The sequence below is a fragment of the Phacochoerus africanus genome, chromosome 15, assembly GCF_016906955.1.
Source record: "Phacochoerus africanus isolate WHEZ1 chromosome 15, ROS_Pafr_v1, whole genome shotgun sequence".
NCBI classification, from domain to species: domain Eukaryota; kingdom Metazoa; phylum Chordata; class Mammalia; order Artiodactyla; family Suidae; genus Phacochoerus; species Phacochoerus africanus.
This window is the reverse complement of record NC_062558.1, coordinates 8,557,082-8,583,149: the sequence shown is the minus strand read 5'-3', so window position 1 is coordinate 8,583,149 and position 26,068 is coordinate 8,557,082. Positions and strand designations below refer to the sequence as shown.

The following is a 26,068-nucleotide window of genomic DNA, read 5'->3' as shown; positions in this document are numbered from 1 at the left end:
CAGTGGGTTAAGGATCTGGCGTTGCCGTGAGCTGTGGTGTAGGTTGCAGATGCGGCTCGGATCCTGCGTTGCTGTGACTGTGGCATAGGCTGGTGGCTACAGCTCTGATTTGAGCTCTAGCCTGGGAATCTCCATATGCCGTGGGAGCAGCCCTAGAAAAGGCAAAAAAAAAAGAGAGAGAAATTTAAATTGAACCCACAAGAATAATGGAAGTCATATTCTCCGAGAGTTTTACCAGGCTGTTGTGGCTAGAATACATTAAGTCAAGATTGCTGTGAAAATAGAACGATCATAAGGCAAGAAAATTCAGGAAATTAAGCTCAAATTGCAAATATAAAATTTCAAGAAATCTTTTTGTAGGTAGCAGAAAAACCTAAGCATGTGGAGCATGTGATTAAAAAATTGCTGAAGACACTGGAGATTAATATCATGGGTTCGATATCTACAGGACAGGAATTCCAAGAGGAAAGAAAATAAGACAATGACATATTGTGTAATATAAAATCAAAGCTTGGAAGAGGAGAGTAATTTTCTCAGGTTAAAGTGTACTGTTACCTACTGAAAACCGTGGAGACATCATCGCAGTTGGGAGGGGCCCATCCTTCTTTACATTGACACTGGAGCTCGTGGTCACACACCTAAAGGAGCGACGATCCTGTCAATTTGCTGGCTGGACTGACCTCCAACCCAAAGGCCTATTCATCCATAACTAACTCCATTCTGAAAAAAAAACAATAACCCTTGCTCTGCAGCCTCTTGACTGTCTACATAATGGATGAATCGGTAGCAGGAATTTTGGTACCAGGTTCTTTGAAGGAACTGATCGTTGCATCAAACTACCAAAGAGTTAGAGAAACTGAATAATAGTCATCATTCAACACTGAAATGTTACTTGACCATCATCAAAACGGACCTAAAATGACACAGGATTCAGCAAGCTTGGGGAAACATGGTCAAAACTTACCGCGTGTCCTTTGCACTTAGAGGAGCAATTGGCTGATTTGTAAACTCTTTCCATGTCCACACATTCTGCATTAATGCAAACCTGAAAGTGACGTGAAAAACCAGAAGTTGGCATTCACGTCCAATGGTTTCAGCTCCGCCAGTTGTTGATTCTGAGATTTAGTCTTGTATTTTTGGCTACTTTTGTGGTTATCAAACTTACTTTTTTATCAGGAAAATCATGGCGTTCTTTGGAAAATAAGAAGATGGAATCTAGATAAGTTTTATAATAAAATGTTTATGGAGTTTGTTTAGCAGAAACAAATCTGACTAGGAACCATGAGGTTGTGGGTTCAATCCCTGGCCTTGCTCAGTGGGTTAAGGATCCGGCGTTGCCGTGAGCTGTGCTGTAGTTGCAGACGCACGTCGGATCCCGTGTTGCTGAGGCTGTGGTGCAAGCCAGTGGCTACCGCTCCAATTTGACCCTTAGCCTGGGAACTTCCATATGCCCTGGGTGCAGCCCTAAAAGACAAAAAAAAAAAAAAATGTTTAGGAAGTCCCCTTTAGAGATTTCTTTCCTTCACGTCATTCCTCATGGGTCATTCCCTTACTCCACCTCTTGAGTTCAACTCTTAAAATTGATATTTAGCGTTGAACTAAGCATTGCAAAAACAATTGCAAATATAAATACAATAAAAAGTACCCATTCTTGGAGTTCCCATCGTGGCTCAGTGGTTAACGAATCTGACTAGGAACCATGAGGATGAGGGTTCGATCCCTGGCCTTGCTCAGTGGGTTAAGGATCTGGCATTGCCGTGAGCTGTGGTGTAGGTTGCAGATGCGGCTCGGATCCCATGTTGCTGTGGCTCTGGTGTAGGCCAGTGGCTACAGCTCCAATTCGACCCCAAGCCTGGGAACCTCCATATGCCACAGGAGCAGCCCAAGAAATGGCAAAAAAAAAAAAAAAAAAAGTACCCATTCCAAACAAAAACATTACGGAAAACAAATTAATGTCACATCATCTCCAATATTAACATAAATATCATTTATGTAAAAGTAAATAGTACTGTTATGATTCTCTTTATTATTATCAGAGAGACTCTCATTTTATTGAGAAACTACCAATTTGAGGGCAACAAAATTTACCTAAATTTAACAACCTAGTGCTAAGCACATGATAGGTGCATATTACCACAGGCCTTCTTTATGAGGAGGGTACCTAAGCCCAGATGGACATTAATCTCTAACCCCTGTGACTCAGTTTACGGGAAGAGAAGGGCAAAGAAACCATGAGACTTATAAGACATTTCCACCCCTAAGACCCCTATTGGACAAGGACTGATAGAGGTAACTGAGCAAGGCCAATGGGAGAAAACCACATCTTTCTGAACCCCATGTTGGTAACCCGCATCTTAAGGGATAAAAACCCCTATAAGAACAATAGAGAGGGGGACTCTTCTTCCTCCTCCCAGCTGTCCTGGGAGTTGTTTGCTTTCCTGTAATGAAGACTTTGCTTGCTTGCAGGAAAAAAAAAAAAAATGTACATATTAAATAACATTGCAGGGAAGAATGCAGGCAGGCATGGGTGAAGGGCATTAACATCGCTTTCAACACTGTGCTCCATGAAACACCAGGAGGTCCTGCGAAGCAAACCAAACACAACAAAACAGAAGAGCATTTGAGTAAAAGCCACAATTTCCACTTACCTTCTTATTTCCACACTTGGTGCCATAGGCTACCATGCCTACTTCTTCACCTATGACTTCAGGTTCAAATGCTTTACACGTCAGGAAAGTTACTATACGTCCTCTCCAGGGCAGATATTCCGACCCGCCTTGACAGAACAACTTCCCACACATAACATCACTGGGAAAAAGCCAAAATTTGCAGCATTTGAAATACCAGGATCCAAAATGAAGTTTTTATACAAATGTAAATCAACTCCCTGACTATCAATATTTAACAAGTAAGGGAGTTCCCATCGTGGCTCAGCTGTAAAGAAACCAACTGGTATCCATGAGGATGCAAGAGTTCGATCCCTGGCCTCCTCAGTGGGTTAAGGATCCAGTATTGCTGTGACCCGTGGTATAGGTTGCAGATGTAGCTCAGATCTCACGTTGCTGTGGCTATGGTGCAGGCCAGCAGCTACAGCTCCAATTCCATCCCTAGCCTGGGAACTCCCATATGTCACAGGCGCAGCCTGGAAAAGAAAAAAAATAAATAACTAGCAATATTTCTCCCTGTGACAGAGACTCCGCATTCTCCTTTATATGAGTTTTCCTCTTCAGTAATAGAACCACTGAATATTAGCCAGGCACACTGTCGCTCAAAAACATTCCCACATTTCCCAGATTCCCCAGTTTTGGCCAGTGGTCTAAATTACCAGCCCATGGGAAGGAAACAGAATCTTTATGGCAGATTCTTGAAGGTGGCCTTCCATGAGAGTATATGTCCTCTCTTCAATGTTTTTATCCTTTTTGCTCATTGGAATGTGATAGTTGGAGCTGGAGAATCCATCTCAGACCAAGAGAAACATTTGGGAAAGGAGATCATATGGATGATGAGCAGGAAGACATTAGGAAGATGGCTTTCTGACATCATGGAGAGTACCTAGGCTATTGGTTTCCATCTCGGTTCAGCTAAGGGTCCTCATTTGTCATGAATGGCAATAGAATAATTCTCTCAACAATAATTGTGTCAGTTGAGCCTTGGTTGACACCCCAAGGCATCATGGGGGGTTAACAAAGAACTCTCTCCCGGCAGATTCAGAAGAAACTGTTCAGCACTCACTAAAGCCTTGCATTCACTACCAAAGGGAATAAAGTCAACACCGATAAAAGTGGAATCCATTGCTTCGTGCAGAATCAGAGGAAAGCTGTGAAAAAACTATTCTGAGAGTGGTAGAATCTGATTCTCCTGATGTTTCTGGTGGCATTTAGAAAATAGGATTGAGGAGAGGAGAAAGGCATGAGAGTGCTTTCCTTGACTCATGTGGGTAGAGCCCGATAAGGAAGGCTCTAGGATGCTGGGAATTCCAGGCTTACTTCCTGCTGTAGCATAGGAAAGCCAAAGACAAGTGACTGAAAGCAGTTCCCTGGTGGCTTAGTAGTTAAGGATCCAATGTTGTCACTGCTGTGGCTCCAGTCGCTTCTATGATGCAGGTTCAATCCATGGCCTGGGAACCTCTGCATGTCAAAATTACTGTTACTGTGCAACACATCAGCCTACAACTTCCTGACAAATCTTCTTCCTTTTTATGTCTAGTCCCTTGCTTGGGGTACAGGTTGGTCATCTCTTTGTATACATGGCTTTCCATGTGGCTAACTTGGACTTCCTCCAATACAGCAGTCTCAGATTTCCAGACATCTTTCAAGGTGACTAGCTTTCCCCAGGAAAAGCATTCCAGGAGGCCCATGAGAAAGCATCCAGGCTTGCTATGACTCACTCTTAGAAAAGAGGAAAAAGAGAAAGAAAAATGACCTGCCTTGAATTAGCCCTGATTCTTGTAAAGGAGAAGCCACAGGGTATGATTGTCTTTCAGGCTCAGACTCCCCAAAAGATAACCTCATGTCCAAAATATGGTTTGTTTAGTAACATCTATCATGCAGAAAAATGTGGGTTTTTTTTAATAGAAAAACTTTGAGAAATGCTGATTTGTTCATTCAATCTCTAGTTATATATTAATTTGTATGTGTAAAATTTGGAGCAGGCACATGGTTTATTATACTTATGATTTTAAAAGTCACCTTAAGGGAGTTCCCATTGTAGCTCAGTGGTAACAAACCCAACTGGTATCTATGAGGATAAGGGTTAGATCTCTGGCCTTGCTCAGTGGGTTAAAGCATCTGGCGTTGCCATGAGCTGTGGTGTAAGGTCACAGACGTGGCTCAGATCTGGCGTTGCTGTGGCTGTGGGGTAGGCCAGCAGCTGCAGCTCCAATTTAACCCCTAGCCTGGGAACCTCCATATATCATGGGTGTGGCCCTAAAAAGAAGAAAAAAAAAAACCTAAAATTGCTAGAAGCAAAAAAATATATAGAAAAATCTCAAGTTCAATCCTTGTGATAGTCTATAATTTTTTCCAGAATATCAATACCAAAAGTAAAACAAATCATTTAGGTGAATTGTCAATCTTTTCCCTTGCTGTATTTTTTTGTTATATAATGCCATGGCAAGTTGAAATAAAATCGCATAATAATCAATGTATCACTTATGCCTCTGAATATTTCTACTCTAGAGTCATAATGAATCATACTATTTCTACCCTAGAATTGTATTTCCACACTAGCTGGAAAAGCATCTAAAGTACACTGGAGAAGCCATGTACAAATTTCCAATCCAGCCCACTCACTGTTGCACATTCCATCTCAACATCCATTCATTTAGCAGCCGTGCTTGGTGTTCTCTGAAGCATTCATCATGAGGGACTGGAAAAAGCAGTATTGGCTATTTGGCTTCCTAACTCAGAGCCTAGTTTAACATATGGCACCAAACAGTCACTCAATGAATGAGGTCCAAATTCAGTTTCTCTTTAAATGGGATAAATTGGAACATGTGACTAGAAGCAAGCAATTTCCCTAGTCTGTGGAGCAGAAAGGTTCAAATAACAAGGCCACTTACTTTGCTTTACAGGGAATACGCGTGTCATCCACTTTTCGACAGTACCCGTACTTTGACCCACCTTCATTCCAGCTAAAACATGACTTATCAGCAACTTTGGTTCCTGGGACCAGACACGGTCAGTAGGGACATATTTGGAAAGAAAAGAGATAAGTAGTTCAATGCTACAAAGGATTCATGAACTAGAAACCCACTGACCATGCTCAGAAATACAGGCTGCAATACTTTGATAGCCAGAGAGATGGCTGGGATTAAAATAACCTTTGAAATTGCCTACTTTTGAATAATAGCTAGCTAAATATTTGGAAACATCTGGATGATTTGCTGCAGGTTAAAAAAAAATCCATCTAAACAGGAAGACTTAGCTGGAAAAGCCATAGTAATTGTGTTAACAGCCAGCCCCCAGGTAGGTAGTGGAAGGCCATCCTGCTGGAGGGTGTAGCTGTGACAGATACATGCTCTCCTGAGTCAAACTTCTACTCTGCCAGGCACAGTGATGAGCAACACATGTTTCCTCTCTCGTGGATCTTCCTCAGAGCCCCATCAGGTGGGCAAGAGAACATAGTAGTTAAGAATTCAGGTGTTCTAGGGAGTTCCTGTCATGGCTCAGTGGAAACGAATCTGACTACCATCCGTGAGGACGCAGGTTCGATCCCTAGCCTCGCTTAAGTGGGTTAAGGATGCTGCGTTGCTGTGCCAGTGGCACAGACCAGTGGCTACAGCTCTGATTTGACCCCTAGACTGGGAACTTCCATATTCTGCAGGTGCAGCCCTAAGACACACACAAAAAAGCTTGGGTGTTCTGTAAGAGCTGTGTGTGATCTTGGGCAAGTGCCTTAACCTCTCGGTTTGGCTGTGTAAAAATGAGGTTTATGGGAGTTCCCATTGTGGCTCAGCGGTAATGATCCCAGCTAGTATCCATGAGGATGCGAGTCTGATCTCTGGCCTTACTCAGCGCATTAAGGATCCAGTGTTGCCATGAGCGTGACTATTAAGTTGCAGATGCGGCTCGAATCTGGCTTGGATCCCATGTTGCTGGGGCTGTGGTGTAGGCAGGCTGTAGGCAGGCAGCTATAGCTCTGATTTGGTCTCTAGCCTGGGGACTTCCATATGCTGCATGCGTGGCCCTTAAAAAAAAAATGAGGATTTTATAATAGTCCCTCTCTCATAGGACTGTTATGAGGATTACATGAATTAATACATGTGAGCTGCTGAGAACAGTGCCTGGTTGATAAATATTAAACAAGCTTATTACCATTCCCATTTTATCAATAAAGAAACAGAGGATGGTATTGATTAAAACCACCAAGAGAGACAAAAAACCAGACTTCATACCCAGTTCTATTGAATCTAAGGCCTCTGCTCCTTCTTTGTGCTGAGATGCCCCCCTTAAGACTGGGGAAACATGATCCCAGCTTTTGAAAAAACAATAACAAAGTTAATAATAATAATAATAATAAACCCTATGGAGGAGTTCCTGTTGTGGATTAGCAGGTTAAGAACCTGACTAGTATCCATGAGGACATGGGTTCCATCCCAGGCCTTGCTCAGTGGGTTAGGGATCAGCGTTGCCGTGAGCTGCAGTGTAGGTTGCAGATGCAGTTCGGATCCTGCGTTGCTGTGGCTGTGATGTGGGACAATGGCTAAGCTCTGATTCAACCCCTAGCCTGAGAACTTCCATATGCTGCAGGTGCGGCCCTAAGAAAAGCCAAAAAAAAAAAAAAAAACCTATAGAGTTTGGGACTAACAGATGTGAACTATTGTATATAGACTGGATAAACAAAAAGGTCATATCACATAGCATAGGAAACTATATTCAAAATTTTTATGTATTAAGCTGTAATGGAAAAGATGACAAAATATATATACATATATATATATATAAAACTGAATCACTTTGCTGTACATTAGAAACTAACACAACACTGTAAATCAACTACACAAATTTAAAAACAAGAAAACAAAAATCAAAAGACGAAAAAGCGAAAAAAACCTATGAAGACACTGCAAATATTACAAATATTACCTATTACAGTGATCGGTAGACTCAAATCATTTGAAATAAATTCTATGTTGTGATGTCCAAGATGGTAAAATGAGTTTTAGTGCCATATTTTCTTGATTATTTGATCATAGTAACATTTATAGATTCCTTAATTAAAACAGTCACTAAAAATTGAATAATTAGTGATGAATAATTAGGGAAAATCACAATCCTAATCACAAAGTTTATAGTTAGTGCTGCTGATAATATGGAAAGTATCATTCATATACCTGCTATCATTTTACGTTATAAGTTACTCTTTCCCAATTAAAAATATACACTTCCTCCCCTAGACATTAAATGTCCTATAATATCATATCTGTAATAATTGCACTGCACAGATATTCCCTGTAATTTATTTGACTAATCTTAACTCTTGGACTTTGCATGTTTCCCAATTGTCCACTATCATTTGAAGAAAATACTGGCTGAAAAATCCTTCGTAAATAAATATTCCTGGGCACCATTGTTAAGGAAAGGAGCACACTTTCTTTTTAGGTTGCACATATATTTTTCCAAATTCTCTGTGAAAAGATTGTGCTAATTCATAATCTTACTGGAGTGTATGAAACTAGGTGTTGTGTTGTCTCCTCATCAGCAGTAAGCATTAACTGCAACAAAGCTTTGCAGTTTAACAAGTGTAGAAAATTAACTTGTCTTCATTTATTGTTCTTACTGTACACTGCACATGTTGATGCATTTATGGCATTTCAGACTTCTTGCTAGTGAGTTAACATGATTTTACTGTTTATTAAACACATGTTCTTCTTCATGATGAACTGTCTGTTTATACTTTGGTCACATTTTCAGCATTTGGAATTTCACATGATTTATAGAATGTTAAAGAGAATGATTCCCCCCCTTACATGTGTTATAAGACTTTTCAAGTTTTGAAGTTGAATTTAAAATAAGTGATAAATGTCTGATCCTTATGAGCTGTAAAATTTGGAATTCTGTTTAGGCAAATCTATTTTTCTGGGCTTTTATAAGGACCACTTTTAAATGTATAATTTAAAAAAAGTTTTCTTGGAGTTCCCGTCATGGCGCAGTGGAAATGGATCTGACTAGGAACCATGAGGTTTCGGGTTCGATCCCTGGCTTCATTCAGTGGGTTAAGGATCCGGCGTTGCCATTGATGTGCTATAGGTCACAGATGAGGCTTGGATCTGGCTGTTGCTGTGGCTGTGGTGTAGGCCAGCAGCTGTATCTCTAATTCCACCCCTAGCCTGGGAATCTCCATATGCTATGGGTGCAGCCCTAAAAAAAGAGCCAAAAAAAATTTTTTTTAAATAAATAAAAGGTCTTCTCTCTTCCAAGATCAGACAACATATATTCAACATTGTTCGATAGGTAGTTTCGAACGTTTATAACGTCAGGTGTTGGGCTAGGATGCCCTGGGAATAATAATTGTGAACAAAAAAAGTGTCTAGGCGTTAGGAAATGTACAGATTTGTAGGGGAGGCGGATATTAAAGGGTCAGGCAAAAAAAAGAAGGTAACAGTATTTATTGCAGTGATTTGTGACCAGGTAACAAAGAGCTTCAGCTCTGTGCCAGAGATTTCCTTTCCCGAGGTTTCTGCCATAACTGAAGTCAACCAAGGAAGCACAGGGTCTTTAACCTGCAAAGCCATTTCTGTTTCCACCTGTAACTTAGATGTGCATCTACATAAGCTGTAACTGGAGGAAAGCAACAGCCCAATTCCAGGCCATCAAAGCACTTCCTGACAGCATCAAGCTTTGCTCCTCCAATTGTGTCTCATCTCACCCTAGCCCTACCCAGAGGCTTTCATCCAGGGATTTTTCTAGGTTCCTCCCCATTTATTTTCCAGTTTTTTTTTTTTCTTTTCCCTGAGTGTATTGTCAATCAACAATTTTGTGGCTTTCCTTAATCTGACCTTATGTGTATTTTCAGGAATTATGAAAAGTTTTCAGCATGGGAGAACCCTCCTCAAAAATTCTTAGGAATATATATTTCCCCTATTAAAAAATATTCCTCCTTTGACCATTTAAGTAGGAATCTGGAAATGTAGCAGAAAGGGGGATGAAAATTAAAAATATGTAGACAATATATATCATATCCAATCCAAAGAATTAATATTTTAAAAATTGCCTTTTTGAGTTCCTGTTGTGGCTCAGTGGAAATGAATTCGACTAGTATCCATGAGGACTCAGGTTCAATCCCTGGCCTCATTCAGTGGGTCAGGGATCCAGCACTGCCATGAGCTGTGGTGTAGGTCACAGATGAAGCTTGGATCCCGAGTTGCTGTGGCGCTGGTGTAGGCCAGCAGCTGCAGCTCTGATTTGACCTCTAGCCTGGGAACCTCCATATGCCACAGGTGCGGCCCTAAAAAGACAAAAAAATAAAAATAAAATTGCCTTTCTAATCAAGTAATGTAGCACATTTAAATTTTGGTTTAAAGTTTTTGAAGATTTTTAAGTTACAATTTTATTTTTAATTTCTTCTTTCATGGTGTAATCAGAGAATATGACCTTGAAAATTCTGGTAAATAATGAACGTTTAAGAATTTTCTCTTTTCCTCATTGCTGCTCTGCATTTGCAGCATCCTCTTTTCCTTTTGTCTCCCTTTGCTTACTCTCTGCCCATCTCCCAACATCTTGCTACCCTTACACCCACACTCACACATGTGTGCACACGCACACACACACACACACACACACACACACTTCCAAGGCTCCAAGGGTATAATTAACTGAGAAGGATCTGGGTTGGGGTTTCCAGATAAAGTACAGAATACACAGTTAAATTTAAACTTCAGATACATAAAGACTTTTTTTAAAGCATAAGTCTACCTCAAATATTGAATGAGATATACTGATACTAAAAAAAAATTGATAATCTGAGATTCAACTGGGCCACTCTTATTTTTATTTGCTAAATCTAGCAACACCAAACTTGACCACTTGTCCAGAATTTTGAGCCAGGGCACAGTTTCTAAGACAGAGTGGGACAGAATGCTACTTTGGCCACCATTAGACACTGTCACCTGGAATGCACAGAGCCGGGAGTGCCAGGAACACTAGGGTTGGTCCTCCTACCTGGTCCCCACATCTCAGTGCACTGCTCCTGCAGGGTGGGGCATGTCCCATTCAAGCAGTAGCCCTTCCCGTCTTGGCAAGGGAGGCCATTGACCTGGAATCGATCACTAGGGCAAAGCCCCGATTTGCCATCACACATTTCAGGCAAGTCACACTCATCTTTTGCTGGTCTGCACACAGCACCGGCCTTTTTAAACTGTAGGGAAATAGAAATGGAGAAAAGGCTTGTTTCCAACCACCTGACTTGCCCTACTATCTCAAATTGATGAAAATGCCCAAATAACCAAAATTATAAATGAAAAAGGAGAAATCACAACGGATACAGCAGAAATACAAAAAACCATAAGAGAATACTATGAACAACTATATGGCAACAAGTTTGGCAATCTGGAAGAAATGGACAATTTTCTAGAATCTTACAGCCTGCCAAAACTGAATCAAGTAGAAACAGACCAACTGAACAGACCGATCACTAGAAATGAAATTGAAGAGGTCAAATTGATGAAAATGGCATTTTCCCTCTGTCCTTTTTTTTTTTGTTTTTGTTTTGCAAGGTAATCAGAAGCATTTCAGTTGACATGTGCATTGTATAAGCTAAAGCCATATCCTATTATATCACTTTTTTTTTTTTTGCTTTTTTGCTTTTTTTTTTTTTTAGGACTGCACTATGGCATATGGAGGTTCCAAGGCTAGGGGTTGAATCAGAGCTACGGCTGCCAGCTTACACCACAGCCACAGCAATGTGGGATCCAGGACACAACTGTGACCTACACCGCAGCTCAGAGCAATGCCAGATCCTTAACCCACTGAGTGAGGCCAGGGATCCAACCCTCAACCTCATGGTTACTAGTCAGATTCGTTTCTGCTGCACCACAACAGGAACTCCTATATCACTTCTATTGAATTTGGCCAATGCCCTGAGTCTTCAAGCAATTGATATTTCTGAATTTGTAGAGCAAGCGTTATAGGAAGAACAATGAAAAAGTACAGGAGAAAACCAAGCAGTAAGTTAGATGCAAAGAAGGAAGTTATTTCCCTCTTTGTTGAATGTTATCTTTGTTGAGCTTTTCAAGGAGATTTAAATCTGCAGCTTCAGAGATTTACTGGTGAAGTGAATCTTCTGTAGTAAGGAAGATATGTGTTTACAATCCCAGATCAGCATGCTCTGAAATTTTCCCAGACATTTGTGTTTCCTAATCCTTAATTTCTTTTATTCTATGGTCAGATATTTCAACTCACCATTGAATGATTTATCAAGAGGGAGAAACAACCAAATAGTCACTTGATGTGTTAATTGCATTGCAATCTATTATTGCATATCTTGCTCTTTTGTGCTCAGAGAAACCTAGTACAACAAATTCTGCCATTTATGCAAATGGGAAGAGGCCCATGTGGATATTGAACGCATACTCTTCCCTACTTGATGTGAGCAGGCATGTTCACATATCATCAAAAGACTTTCATGGAGTTCCCTTCACAGCTCAGTGGTTAACAAACCTGACTACGATTCATGAGGATGCGGGTTCAATCCCTGGCCTTGCTCAGTACGTTAAGGATCTGGCATGGCCGTGAGCTGTGGTGTGGGTTGCAGACGCGGCTCAGATCCTGCGTTGCTGTGGCTGTGGTGTAGGCTGGCAGCTGCAGCTTTGATTTGACCCCTAACCTGGGAACTTAACATATGCCATTGGTGCTGCCCTAAAAAGCAAAGAAAAAAAGACTTTCAATATCTTTATGCTGGTGACAATAAAACCCAAATTTTCATTGGAGCATGTGAGGCCTTCCAGATTTCAGCCCCTTCCAGCTCCTGTTGGACCAGCTTCTCTATGAGATGTGACACAAACCTTCTTTAGACCTTTTCTTTGTTCTCTCTTCCAAACCCCTCATTTGGAATGTTTTTTCTCTTTCTTTGTATCTGAAATCTACTCGTAACTTTCCAAACTAAGCGAAAGTCTCACTTTCCATGAAGGCCTCTCTGACTTCTGTGCAGATCACTGCTCCTCTTTTCTACTCTTAGTGGGAAAAGAACCTTAAATTCAAATTTGAAAGATACAGGTTTGAATCTTGGCGCTGCCAAGAGTCAGTGGCTAGATGTGTACCCTTAGCACATGGAATTATGCTCTCTGAAAATCCATTTCCCCCACAAGTATTAACTTTTCAAGTCATTATGAAAATTAATTGAAAATATATGTGAAAAATATGACCCAAAGGCCATATACTATTATAATACCTACCTGGGCATTTAATCATGTATCACATTTTCATCTGTTTCAGGTGTGGATATAAATATCATTGCCTTAAGGAAATAGCAAGTTCTTTGAGGTCAAATGCTACTTTTTTTTTTAATCACCCATAATCTCTAACAAATAGCTCTTAATAGACACTTGTGGTTTTATTTATTTATTTATTTTTATTTTTTCATTGTTAAGGCTGCACCTGCAGCACATGGAAGTTCCCAGGCTAGGGGTTGAATAGGAGCTGTAGCTGCCAGCCCATGACACAGCCACAGCAACTCAAGATTTGAGCCATATCTGCGACCTGCGCCGCAGTTTGTGGCAATGCCGGATCCTGAGCCCACTGAGCAAGGCCAGGGATTGAACCCGAATTCTCCATGGATACTTAGTTGGGTTCTTAACCCACTGAGCTGAAACAGGAATTTCCCATAAACGCTTGTTCAATACCACTTAAGTTCTCACATTTTCTTCCTTTTGGCCTCTTTTATTTATTTCCTCTCCCTGCAAAATTTAAAAAGAAAACCTATCCCAAACACTACCTATATCCTGGTATTCTATCTACATATTTCTTTTATAAGTGGTTGCTGAACATTTAAAATAGATGCAATTCTGTGTTAGGTAAGTATGAGTCAGACCCTGGACGGTAGGAGTCAGTCTAATTGAGAAGACATGCAAACAAATAATCATAATACACAATTCTCCACAACCATAAAATGTAAAATGCTAAATTCTCACTGGAAGAGAAAGTCAAAAAAGCCCCACAGAAAAAAGTGATAGGGCATCCTCATCTTGTGTCTTTTATCTAAGTTCATCCTCAAATGACATCAAAGGCTGAAGACAGAGAGAGGAGCTCCCACATTACTCAGAATAAAAGATTTTCCACTACACCCTTATTAGAGGCATATTTTATGGCAAGACAAGGAAAATCTAAACAAAAGAAATTGCCTCTGCACTCTGGCCTCCTGTCTCCACTCCACCGTGCATTGTGGATCTGCCCTAGGCATCAACAGAACTCCATCAGCAGAAGCAGCTGCTCAACAGTAAGGAACCGCATTCTCCTAGCATCAACAAGACAACTCCTTCAAAGATAACATTCCTTCTTCATCTTGTAAGGAGCCAGGATAGTGCTTAGCTCTGTACTGTGTAAACTGCCAATAACAGGTCATTTAATGCACAGCCCTCTGTCTCAAAAAACTTAATGTAACTGTGCTTTGACTTCTAAGGGTACGATAGTTCTCTGAGCTTTCTGATATGCTCTTCCTGGGTTATAATCCTCCATTTGGCTCAAATAAAAAAGGTCCATTTCTTTCTTAGATGGGACTGGTAAATTTTTGTCCACAGAAGGTAGAGGCAAACAATGATTGGATTTGGCCCAAGAAGATCACATGCATTTGAAGAAGCAAGAGGCAGGAGTACCTAGTATTGGCTTTGGAACTGGTCATTCTGGAGTTTGCCATTTAGTGACTCTATTATTCTGCACATTTTCTGCTTTGAGCACAATTAAATAGTTATCCTTTACCTACCTCAAAGGGCTGTTGGAAAATTAAAGAGCCCATGTTTGCAAAGCACTCAGTGAAGACTTGAAAAATGGTGGGAAGCATTATTTCATAGACAGAAAAATATTTGCCTATTTCATTTAACATAATCCTAAGATTTTAATTTAGAAAAAAAACAAAGAGGAATCATAATTATCATGACAGAATAAACTAAACGTACCTGGCATTTTTCACAGCATTCTCCAATGGCACATTGAAAATTTACTTTGCTTTTACATGTCTTTGCGTCACAGCAAATGTTGGTACATTCCTAAGAAATACCAGAAATGCAAATACCACATTGCCTTTTGTCTCATTTCCTCACAATTCACAATGTAATTTATTCATCACACAGACCTTTGAGAAGTGTGAAAATGATTTTGGTGGGGGGAAGCAAAGCTTAACATTAGAAATACTGAGATTTTGGAGCAACTGGTGGTTTACTGTTCATCTGAATTCCACTAACATTTATTTATTTAGGGGTCACAGCATGCAGCAGCTTGATGTGGGATCTTAGTTCCCAAATGAGGGATCAAACCCCAGGCAGCAGCAGTGAAAGTGACAATTCCTAACCACTAGATCACCAAGGAACTCCCAGCACTGCTTTTTTTTTTTTTTAAATATTTTTTCTAGTTCCCCCAATCTCCCATAGTAATACTGAACATGGTCTATTTTTGGTGATACGAGAGGAAACCAAAAAGAAGGGGACAATTTTTAAAACTAAAATCATCTAGATATTTAAGAACATAATTAGTTTGGCTCATCCATTTTGTACCTATCCAGCAGTAAAGTTAATCTCTAGAGCATGTACTGAATGTCTAAAAATAGAGTTCTTTATTAAGTTGCACATTTAATTTGACTCTCTGTAAAGCAATATATTTCGTCTTATTCTCGGTGCCTTGTTGCCAAGAAGTCAGACACCAGCACAAGGGAAATTCTTACTGCAGACATTCTGCCCTGTAGCTGTTGAGATGCCCCTAGAGGAGTGATATATTCAGAGTTATAAAAATGTAGGGTTAAAACTCTTGCCCTTATTTCAAACCTCAACATTATGTGGGAAAGGTTCCTTTTTCTCGTAGAAGGGGTAAATGGGTAATTCTATTTTGAAGTTACTAAAAGGCTGCCCCCCCTGAGGGCTTGGCGTGGTACTCACATTCCCTCGCATTTGGTATTGATAAGTTGGGGGCAAAGATCCCATTCGGAATCCCGGCCGCCCCATCAAGAGGGTTGGATCAAGCCAGAAACTTCTAATGGTAACAACTCCTAGGTCTCAAAGCAAGAAGAGATGACCAAGTCCCAGCACAGGGAGGCTCTAGCATTGCTAGAACTAACACACCTGCATCCAGTCTTGGCTGCTCCAGGTACCAGCCCAGGGACCCTGGGCAAGCTGTTCACGCTCTCTGAGCTCCATCACAGAGCTGGGTCTAAAGTAACTGCCTGGTGAGTCTCTGGCACACAAGAAATGTGAAGTGTTTCTGACAGAAGGGGACACGAAGCCCAAGCCGGTGAGTGGAATTTAAAAAACAGGGCGTGAGGAAGGACTCCTAAGAAGGAAATGAGGAAGATCTTTTTTTTTTTTTTTTTTTCTTTTTAGGGCCAGAGACATGTGGAAGTTCCCAGGTTAGGAGGCAAATCAGAGCTGCAACTGCCAGCCTGCGCCACAGCCACAGCAATGCAGGATCTGCGACCTACACCACAGCTTGTGGCAAGGGAGGATCTTTGACCCACTGAGGCAGGCCAGGTATCACGTCTACGTCCTCATGGATACTAGTCAGGCTCTTAACTCTCTGAGCCATGATGGGAACTCTTCATTCTTTTATAGTTTATCTCTCAGCAACTGAAAAACAGACAAGACCACTTTAGGAAGAACTTGGTAGTACCTCCGGGGTCCCACAATCACAGTCTTCTCCCATTTCTAAAAGCTGGTTCCCACAGGTCGGGGTGGACATGATATCTGTAGGCAACGGAGCATTCAAAACACAGTTTGACAGTTTATCTCCAAAGAATTTGGCATAGCTGTCACGGCTGCAGGAACTGAAGTCCTTAGGTAGATTGAATCTGTCAAGGTAAGGAGAGAGAAGGTGGAATGCAGCCAAACAGGCAGGAAGAAATATCCAACACTGGACTCAAAACCTGACCCAAAAGATCAAACTGAATTCACTCATCAACTGCTAAATCATGAGATTTTTGTTTGTTTGTTTGTTTGTTTTTTCAGGGCTGCACCTGTGGCATATGGAGGTTCCCAGGCTAGGGGTCCAATCGGAGCTGTAACTGCCAGCCTACACCACAGCCACAGCAATGCTGGATCTAAGCCATGTCTGCGACCTACGCTACAGCTCAAGGCAACGCTGGATCCCCAACCCACTGAGTGAGGCCAGCGATCAAAGCTGTGTCCTCATGGATGCTTGTGGGGTTAGCTAACCACCAAGCCACGACTCCCTCATGAGCTCATTTTTTTGTGCCTGAATTAGCCCACCAGGGCAGACATAAACACCTGCAGCTTGATGAGCAGGTATGGTCATATCTCAAAATATAGCATCCTGGCTGCTCTTTGATAAATTACAAATCCTTCTAATTTATCCAGATAATCTTATTCAGCCTTGGTCATTTGGGTTGTGAGGTCCTAAAGGCAGGAAAATTATATTTATTTATATGCTTAAAAATTCACTTCCTTCAGAGGAATTTCTACCGACAGACCCTCTACATTCCACAAATAAAGATGAGGTTTAAAACTGCAATAATATCTGGGAGAGATAACACAAGATATGTAACTGGCACGCAGCCATGTGCTGTTTTGTCGAAGGGCATGGGAGACTCACCCTAGCTTGAGTGAACTGGGAGAGGAACACACAAATGAGGAAATGAACACATAAAAGGGATTGTGGGTTTTTAACGATAAAATTCCGGGGTAATTTTGCCTACGGCAAGGCAGGAAAGGGTAATCTCTTCAAAGACGCTTCATCTTTCTGTGAGCACATTCTTCTTTAGATTTTTTCTTCTAGAACTTTTCCCTTTCCACCCCCCCGATCTGAATTCATTGAACATTGGGTAAATGCTAATGAGTTTCGGACACCAGAGCTGGTATAGAGAAAATGAGGATAAAAGGACATGTCAGTCCAACAGGAAAGAGACAGTGTATTTAAACTATGACTCAGTTAATGAAAAACATCAGCAATAGATGAGAGATAAAGTAGTTTGGAGAGATACACATCCATGATTACATCCCGACACTGCTATTCAATAATTTGAAAGCTTGAGCATGTTGCTGCTGATGACCTAAAAGAGAACAGCCCAGAGTGAACCCCACACAGCGTCTTCCCAGAAAGGCTCACCTTAGTGCTCTGTCCATCACACACACGGCAGAAGAACACTGGCAATTATCGGTGTCGTGAAACATTCCAAAGTTATGGCCCATTTCATGGGCCATGGTCCCTGCAACTCTAAGCCCGTTGTTACTGTGGTCCTGAGGATGAGAACAGGGAGAGAGATGTTCTGGTTTGCAAACTGAATTATCACTCAGGGTGCAATTAAAAATTTGGACCATAGCCAAGTGGAGGAGAGAGTCTGATTTTAGGTTCAGCTTCCTCGCCTTACCCACCACGTCTCCTTCTCTTTCCCCCCTCCCTCCTCCTCCCCCTGGCTTTCTCCGTCCGTCTGTCTGTCTGTCATCTCTCTCTGTCTCTCTCTCTCCCACACACACTCTTCTCGGGTACCGAATGCCCATCACAAGTCGTACAGCCTACCCTCTGTTCTGGTCAATGGGTCCCTAGAGTGAAAGCTTTTGTGGTTTCCCGCCATGAAAAATAATGACAAGTTTTTTTCAACAGTGATAAGAAATCAGATTTTTTTTTTTAACTGTAAATCCTTCCTCTGCCATTGCTTGCTTTTCAATAGTCTCCAATTTAACTGGAGGTCTTTGATCTGTTTCACTTCTAGGGATCTAAAAGTGCTCATGAACTTCTAGAACTTTAGAATCTTTTGCATCTTTTTTTTTTCAAATCGACTACTGCCAAGACTAGACATCAGTCACTTCCAGACTTGCCCTATCACATGAAGTCCAGCCTGTAGCCAACTTCATTACCAAATTGTTTCTGATTCAAGGTGTTGGACGGGGGCCTCCACATTATCCAGAAGCAATAAAACAACACTAGAGAATCACTGCTGGTTGTAAATCTTCCAGAGGGGAGACAGGAAACTGCCTAGAAACCCACTCACTGACACCGAATTCCTTTATGAATTTCACTTCAAAGAACAAAATGCAGAGAGCCAGCAGGCACAGTACAAGGATGGCAAACAAGGAACACTTGTGAAAATAGGAAGTTAATGCCCACCACTCATGATGCTGTTTCATTCTGTTGAGATCAACCTGGTAACCCTGCTGTCTAGTAAGATGGAGTGCCTCAACTGGGGACAAAAACAAACCAAAAAATTAAAGCAAAAAAGAAATGAGTTTAAATAGCCCCTTTCCAGACTGCCTTCCTTGAGGTCCCTTCAAATTTAGGATGTCTTCCTTTTTTTTTTTTTTTGTCTTTTTGCCTTCTCTAGGGCCGCTCCTGCAGCATATGGAAGTTTCCGGGCTAGGGGTCGAATTAGAGCTGTAGCTGCCGGCCTACACCAGAGCCACAGCAACACGGGATCTGAGCCGTGTCTGTGACCTATACCACAGCTCACGGCAACGCCGGATCCTTAACCCACTGAGTAAGGCCAGGGACTGAACCTGCAACCTCATGGTTCCTAGTCGGATTCATTAACCACCGCGCCACGACAGGAACTCCTAGGATGTCTTCCTTTAAAGAATAATTTTTCATAGCTTAAATGGACTTTTCCTCCTGGAATGACCTCCATTCTCTCCTCCCCTTAAGGCCTAGCCATGCTTTGAGCTTCATCTTCATGCAACCTTTCCTGACCACCTTACACTTCATCAACAGTCCTCTCCTCTGAATTCCTACTGTAGTTTTTAATTTTACTATCATATATTATTAACTATTGCTTTAAGTAGGTTGGCCTCTCTTCCAATTTTCTGGTAAGCTCTTTCAAGTTTACCTATTACCTCTGTACATCCTAGGAAGCTTAGCATAAACCCAGACTCAGACTGGAGACACATATACATATTCTACAGCTCCTTGGGATGTAGAAAGCTGTAAGGAGCATCATTCTAATGCTCACAACAGAGACAAGCCAGTTAAACTTAATTACGACTTGCTGGAACCTATCAGTCCATTGGGGTTGTAGGACATCCAGAGAGCCTGAAGATGAGGACGGACAGGGACAGATGGGGCATGAGAACTGGCTTGTCTATGGAAGCGCACAGAGGAAGAGACGCCAGCCATCCTACAGTGGGGAGGAATAATTCAGCTGACTTCTTAAATGAATTGCTAAAGGCCTAGTTTGGGCCAGGGCAGGAGTGCAGAATCAGCAGGACATCAGAAACAAAGGTGCTTTGCACATACTCAAAGACTCTTCTCCAGGGACCTCCTCCAGGAGCTCCCGACAGACAGTTGAGGCAGAAAAGCAGGACACAAAGAATCTCCCTTGCTGGAGCAGGCCGGGAAGAATGAAGGAACAACTGCCGCAGGTAAAAAGCATTAAGTCATATCCAGATCTTTCTCCACTAAGGAGCACAGGCCTTAAGTCACTGACAGGAGAAGTAGCAACAGCCTCCAGCAGAACTGAGGACCTATTTTGGATCAGGTATGAATTTAACGTGCGCGCGCGCGCACACACACACACACACACACACACACACACACACACACACCCCTTCACTCATAAGAGAGAGGGCCAGACAAAAATCCTGAGCCCAGGATCCGATGTTGATATCAATTGAGGTTCCTTCCCCTTGCAGGAGAGCCAGGAGACTCTTTTTTACAAAAGATCTGCAAAAGCCAGAAAGCAGAGTTTTGCTGCCATTGGAAAGGATGGGTGGGCTTAATGAGAAAGGCTAACCCCCGAGACCCAGGCCCTGCCAAAAACTGAAACTGGACCAAGTCAGAAGAGAATTCCCCCAGCCCTGTTTTCCACCACTAGATGGCACAAAGCTGGACAGAGCATAGCCCTCAAACCTCCAATATAATAGTCAGATTCGCAGTTTTCTAGATTTGCATTTTCTAGAACCCATCCTAGAGCTGAGGTCACAAGGCAACCAACAAAGCTGAAATCTAAGGAAAGAATGGCTGGCACCTACTGGGAGAAAGAGTCGTGTTTACATGAGTTGGGGACTACCAGATGCCAGTAGTAATTTATAAAGAAAAAATTTAAAATTGATAAAGGCTGAGTGTGGAATACACAATAGCAAGAGAGTATGCAAAAATGTGGGGGCTTCAGTCCTAAGAGGAATCCCAGCTCTTCACAAGTTTTTCCCCACATGACCTCCCCAAGTGAGAGCTCCAGGGGAGCTTCTGCCACAGTGTTGATCTGGGGGAAACAGCAGCAGCAGTAAAGTATGAACCCCCTTCAGAATCCTTCTCCTCCATTGAAGTAATAGAACAAATGTGACCAGGACCAGGGTGGGCTGATTGCCTCACTTGCCTTTCTCTAGTCCTAGCCCTAAACTAAGGTCTTAAACTTCTTTTTTGTTGTTGTTGTTTGTTTTATGCACTCCCAGGGCATGTGAAAGTTCTAGGGCCAGGGACCGAATCTGTACCACAGCAGTGACACAAGCCACTGCAGTGACAGCTCTGGATCATTAACAGGCACTGATGAAATCTCAGTGCAGCTAGGAAAAAAGGAAAAAGGAAAGAAAACAAAAACAAAAAGACCCTCTACTGCTGGCTAGAGGGGGTAGAAAGGGCAGGATGGGCTACATCACTAGAGGTCTCCACCAGGTGGGAATGGAGCAGGATCATTAGAAAGACCCACCCCAGAAACTAAGGGACACAGGACTTGCCTAACACTGAGCTTAATGAGGACAAAAGAGAATGCCCTCCTCCCACCCAAAATCCAACACCCATCCAGTAACAACTACCTACAGATGGGAGAGAGACAACAGCATAAAGAGACTCACTGGGAGGTGCAGTAAAGCCCTAAAGACGAGTGTGAAGCACACACTGAGAAAAACTCTCTGGCAAACCAGCCTTCATTCTAGATGCAAATAATGGGAAAGGCACTTAGAGTCTGTGATGGACTGAGAGTCACCATAGCAACCAAAAAACCCCAAACCCAGCTCCACTCTTCCTAGATTGATTCAAACCCTCACACTCAAGTCCTAGCAGAAGGAAAGGAGTGATCATTTCCAGCCCATACTTCCACAAAATTGCCTCAGATTACTGTCTTTCACAAAATATCTGACTTCCAGTAAAAAATATTAAGGCACCCCCACCACTGGGAAAAAAAAAATCCCAAGCAAAATAGAACCAGACTCATACATGATACAGATGTCAGAACTATCAGAGAGACACTTTAAAATAACTATGAATACCCTCTCTGATGTTGTGTTATCTGTTTGTTTGTTTGTTTGTTTTGTCTTTTTAGGGCTGTACCTGTGGCACATGGAGGTTCCCAGGCTAAGGGTTCAATTGGAGCTGTAACTGCCAGCCTATGCCACAGCTACAGCAACGCTGGATCCGAGCCATGTCTGCAACCTATCCTACAGCTCATGGCAACGCTGGATCCTCAACCCACTGAACAAGGCCAGGGACCGAACCCTCAACCTCATGGTTCCTAGTCATTCATTTCTGCTGTGCCATGACGGGAACTCCAATTCCTTCTCCTTTACCAAAGGTGCAAAGCCCAGAGCCATGGCACCTAGTCTGCTCTTTTCTTCTCAGATAGGGATGGATCTCTCTCTCACATTCAAAGTTTACTTATTTTCAGTTCCTTTCTCTCCACAAAACAAACAAACATGTTTCCATAAATCAAACAAACAAAAAACATGTTTCATAATAGATTTGTTACTGACCCGGCTTCTTGGACTCTTTAATGGATAGAGATTGATAAAAATCTCTAGTGGAAATGATGAATGTCATACAAGATGAATGGAAAGTTTCAGCAGAGAGTTGGACACCATTACGAGAGAATCAAATGGAAATGCTACTGTTGAAAAACATGGAGTTCCTGTCGTGGCGCAGCAGAAACGAATCCTGACTAGGAACCATGAGGTTTCAGGTTCGATCCCTGGCCTCGATCAGTGGGTTAAGGATCCAACGTTGCGGTGAGCTATGGTGTAGGTTGCAGAAGTGGCTTGGATCTTGCGTTGCTATGGCTGTGGTGCAGGCCAGTGACTGTAGCTCCGATTAGACCCCTAGCCTGGCAACATCCATATGCAGCAGGTGTGGCCTTAGAAAAAGCAAAAAGCGAAAAAAGAAAAGACAATAATGGAGATGAATAATGCCTTCTACAGCTTAAAGATAGATCCAGAATAATTGAGGAAAGAACCAGTGGACTTAATGGTTGAACAGAAATTACCCAAATGGTAACATAAAGTGAAAAAAAGTGATCAAAAGGAAAAAACAAAACAAAACAATGGAGTATAAAAGTGTTCCCAGGCGGAGTTCCTGTTGTGGTTCACCAGAAATGAATCAGACTAGTATCCATGAGGACACAGGTTCCATCCCTGGCCTCGCTCAGTGAGTTAAGGATCCAGTGTTGCCATGAGCTATGGTGTAGGTCACAAAAGCAGCTCGGATCTGGCATTGCTGTGGCTGTGGCGTGGGCCGGCAGCTGCAGCTCCAATTCGACCCCTAGCCTGGGAACCTCCATATGCCACAGGTGCGGCCCTAAAAAGACAAAAAAAAAAAAAGTGTTGCAGGACAATATAGTATAATTTTACACATACATAATCGAAATCCTAGAAAGAAAAAAGGATGAGAATGGAACAGAAGAAATATTTAAATAAATAATGGCCTAAAATTGTCCAAAATTAATCACAAATAACAAGCCTCAGGACCAAGGAACACCAAATAGGATAAATTGCCTTTCACTCCCCCTAAAAAAATCACTTGGTTATAATTATAATCAAATTGAAGAAAATTAAGGACAAAGGAAAAAAATCTTAAGATAGGAAAAAAAACTCACACACATGACAGAGGAATAAAGTTTAGAGCAGATTTCTCACTAGGAATGGCAGCAGACAGTGAAATCAAAGTGCTGAAAGAAAATCACTATCCACTCAGAACTGTAAATCCTGTGAAATATATATGCAATAATGAAAAAGAAACAAAGTCATCTTCTGAAAACAAACAAACAAACAAAGAATTCATGGACAGCAGACCTATATTATAAGAAATATTTTTAAAATTCTGGAAGAGAAAAATATATTATGCTAGATAGAAGCTCTTTTCTCTGCAAAGAAATGAAGACTAATGGAAATGCAACCAAAGTAAGCACCAGTAAAGATAAGCACAAAATATAATTTTTTTAATTTAAAATTGAATGAAATTTCATTTTCTTTTTGAATTGTACTGAAAAATGACTTTTAAAGACAAATCAGTAACTGTGTTTTGTATTAAATGCTGATGAAGTTAAACATTTGATAAAAATAGCACAAAGAATAGAAGGGAGTATTTAGAGGTGTGCTTTGAAAAGTTCTTATGCCACATGTGAAATAGTTTAATACTATTTCAAGGTAAAACACAATCAGAGGTGTAAACCCCAGGGCAACCATTAAAAAGAAAAAAATCAATAAAAATTAATAATGGAGATAAATGAAAAATTTTAAAATACTTAATCCTGGATAAGCAATGAGATCCTTCTGTATACCACAGGGAACTATATCCAATCTCGTGGGAAAGAACATGATGGAAGATAATATGAGACAAAGAATGTATATATGCTGCGGGTGTGGCCCTAGGAAAAGGCAAAAAGACAAAAAAAAAAGAATGTGTATGTGTGTATGACTGGGTCACTTTGCTGTGCAGCAGAAATTGGTACAACACTGTAAATCAACTATGCTTTAATAAATAAAATAAAATATCAATCCTAAAACAGGCAGAAAAAATAAGATGGCATAGGAAACCTCTAACAAGATGAAAGATTTTATACAACAATATCAATAATAACATTACATATAAATTATTTAAACATACCAAATAAAAGATAGATCTTGTCAGATGATAAAACATAAAACCCAAGTATATACTGCCTAAGAAACCTTCTTTAAATGTAAAGAAATACAGGGAGTTCCCGTTGTGGCTCAGTGGTAAACAAATCCAACTAGGAACCATGAGGTTGTGGGTTCGATCCCTGGCCTCGCTCAGTGGGTTAAGGATCCGGTGTTGCTGTGAGCTGTGGTATGGGTTGCAGACGTGGCTCGGATCCCGCACTGCTGTGGCTCCGGCATAGGCTGGTGGCTACAGCTCTGATTCGACCCCTAGCTTGGGAACCTCCACATGCCATGGGAGCGGCCCAAGAAATGGCAAAAAGACAAAAAAAAAAAAAGTAAAGAAATACATATGCTAAAAATAAAAATAAGAAAACAATTCTATCAAGTGAGCTATAGCCACAAAGTGTTGGAGTGAATATACTGATTTTGGTCAAAGTAGACTTTAAAACAGGAATATTTCAGGGAAAAAGAGGAACATAATATGATAAATGGATCAATTCTCCAAAAAGATATGACAGTTCCATCTGTGTATTCACTTTGCAATAGAGCTTCAAAAAACATGGAGTGAAATTTATAGGACTGAAAGAAGAATAGACAAATCTACAATTATACTTGGTTACTTAAACACTCTCTTTCTGTAAATGATTCAAAAGAACTAAACAACCCTATAAGTCAACTTGACATAAATGAAAACTACAGAACATTCCAATAACAGCAAGAGACACATCCTTTTTCAAGTTCATATGAAATAATGAACAAGAACAAACCTCAAGAAAATTAAAACATCTAAATTTTACAAAGTATATTCTCGATCTATTATGAACTAAATGGTGTTCTGCCCACTAATTCTTATATTGAAGCCCTAACTCCCACTGGGACTGTATTTGGAGAGGGGTAATTATGGTTAGATGAGGTCATAAGTGTGGTGCCCTAATCCAATAAGACTGGTATCCTTATGAGGAGAGAAAGAGACACCACGGATATGTATGCACAGAAAATGGCCTGGGAAGACACAGAAAAATGGTGGTTACCTTCAAGCCAAGGAGCGAGACCTCAGGAGAAACTAAAGCCACTTATGCATTGATCTTGAATTTCCAGCCTCCAGAAATGTGAGAAAATAAATTTCTGTTGTTTAAGCCACAGAGGCAGTGGTATTTTGCTGTGCCAGCCCTAACGAACAAATACACAGTCCTTCACGGAATAACAGAATTAAACTAAAAAACCAATAATGGAAATTATAACAATGCACATCTAAATAACACACGGGTCAAAAAAGAAATAAAAAAATAAGAAATATTTTTAACTTAATGAAAATGAAAACACACATATCCAAATATCTTGGATGCAGCTAAAGCAGTGTGTAGTAGGAAATTCATAGGATTAAATGATTATATTTGAAAAGAGGAAAAGTCTCAAATTTATAATCTAAAATTCTTCCCCAAGTAACTAGAAAAAGAACAAATTAAGTACAGAGAAAGCAGAAGAAAATCAATAATCAAGACAAGAGCAAAAATAAATAAAATTGAAACCAGGAAAACCATAGGAGCATCAATAAAGCAAAGACTGCTTCATTGAGATCAATAAAATTGATATACCCTTAGC

General features: G+C 41.1%; 1 protein-coding gene across 3 annotated transcripts in view; it reads right to left on the bottom strand.

Annotated features, from left to right (window-relative positions):
- Positions 1–26,068, bottom strand: part of ADAM28 (ADAM metallopeptidase domain 28) — a 65,773-nt gene that overhangs the window by 6,885 nt on the left and 32,820 nt on the right. For 2 of the 3 annotated variants that reach the window (XR_007132326.1, XM_047761678.1), the window contains exons 11-18: positions 17,760–17,890; positions 16,308–16,485; positions 14,609–14,698; positions 10,662–10,857; positions 5,561–5,663; positions 2,649–2,808; positions 965–1,045; positions 560–638 (exon numbers count right to left, since the gene is read on the bottom strand). Coding sequence is in view for 2 of the 3 variants with exons in the window: in XM_047761678.1 (XP_047617634.1) it covers positions 560–638; positions 965–1,045; positions 2,649–2,808; positions 5,561–5,663; positions 10,662–10,857; positions 14,609–14,698; positions 16,308–16,485; positions 17,760–17,890 (1,018 nt within the window). In the remaining variant the exon portion in view is untranslated. Of the gene's footprint in view, positions 1–555; positions 639–964; positions 1,046–2,648; positions 2,809–5,560; positions 5,664–10,661; positions 10,858–14,608; positions 14,699–16,307; positions 16,486–17,759; positions 17,891–26,068 lie in introns of all 3 variants that reach the window. The other variant, XM_047761679.1, reaches the window with a different exon arrangement.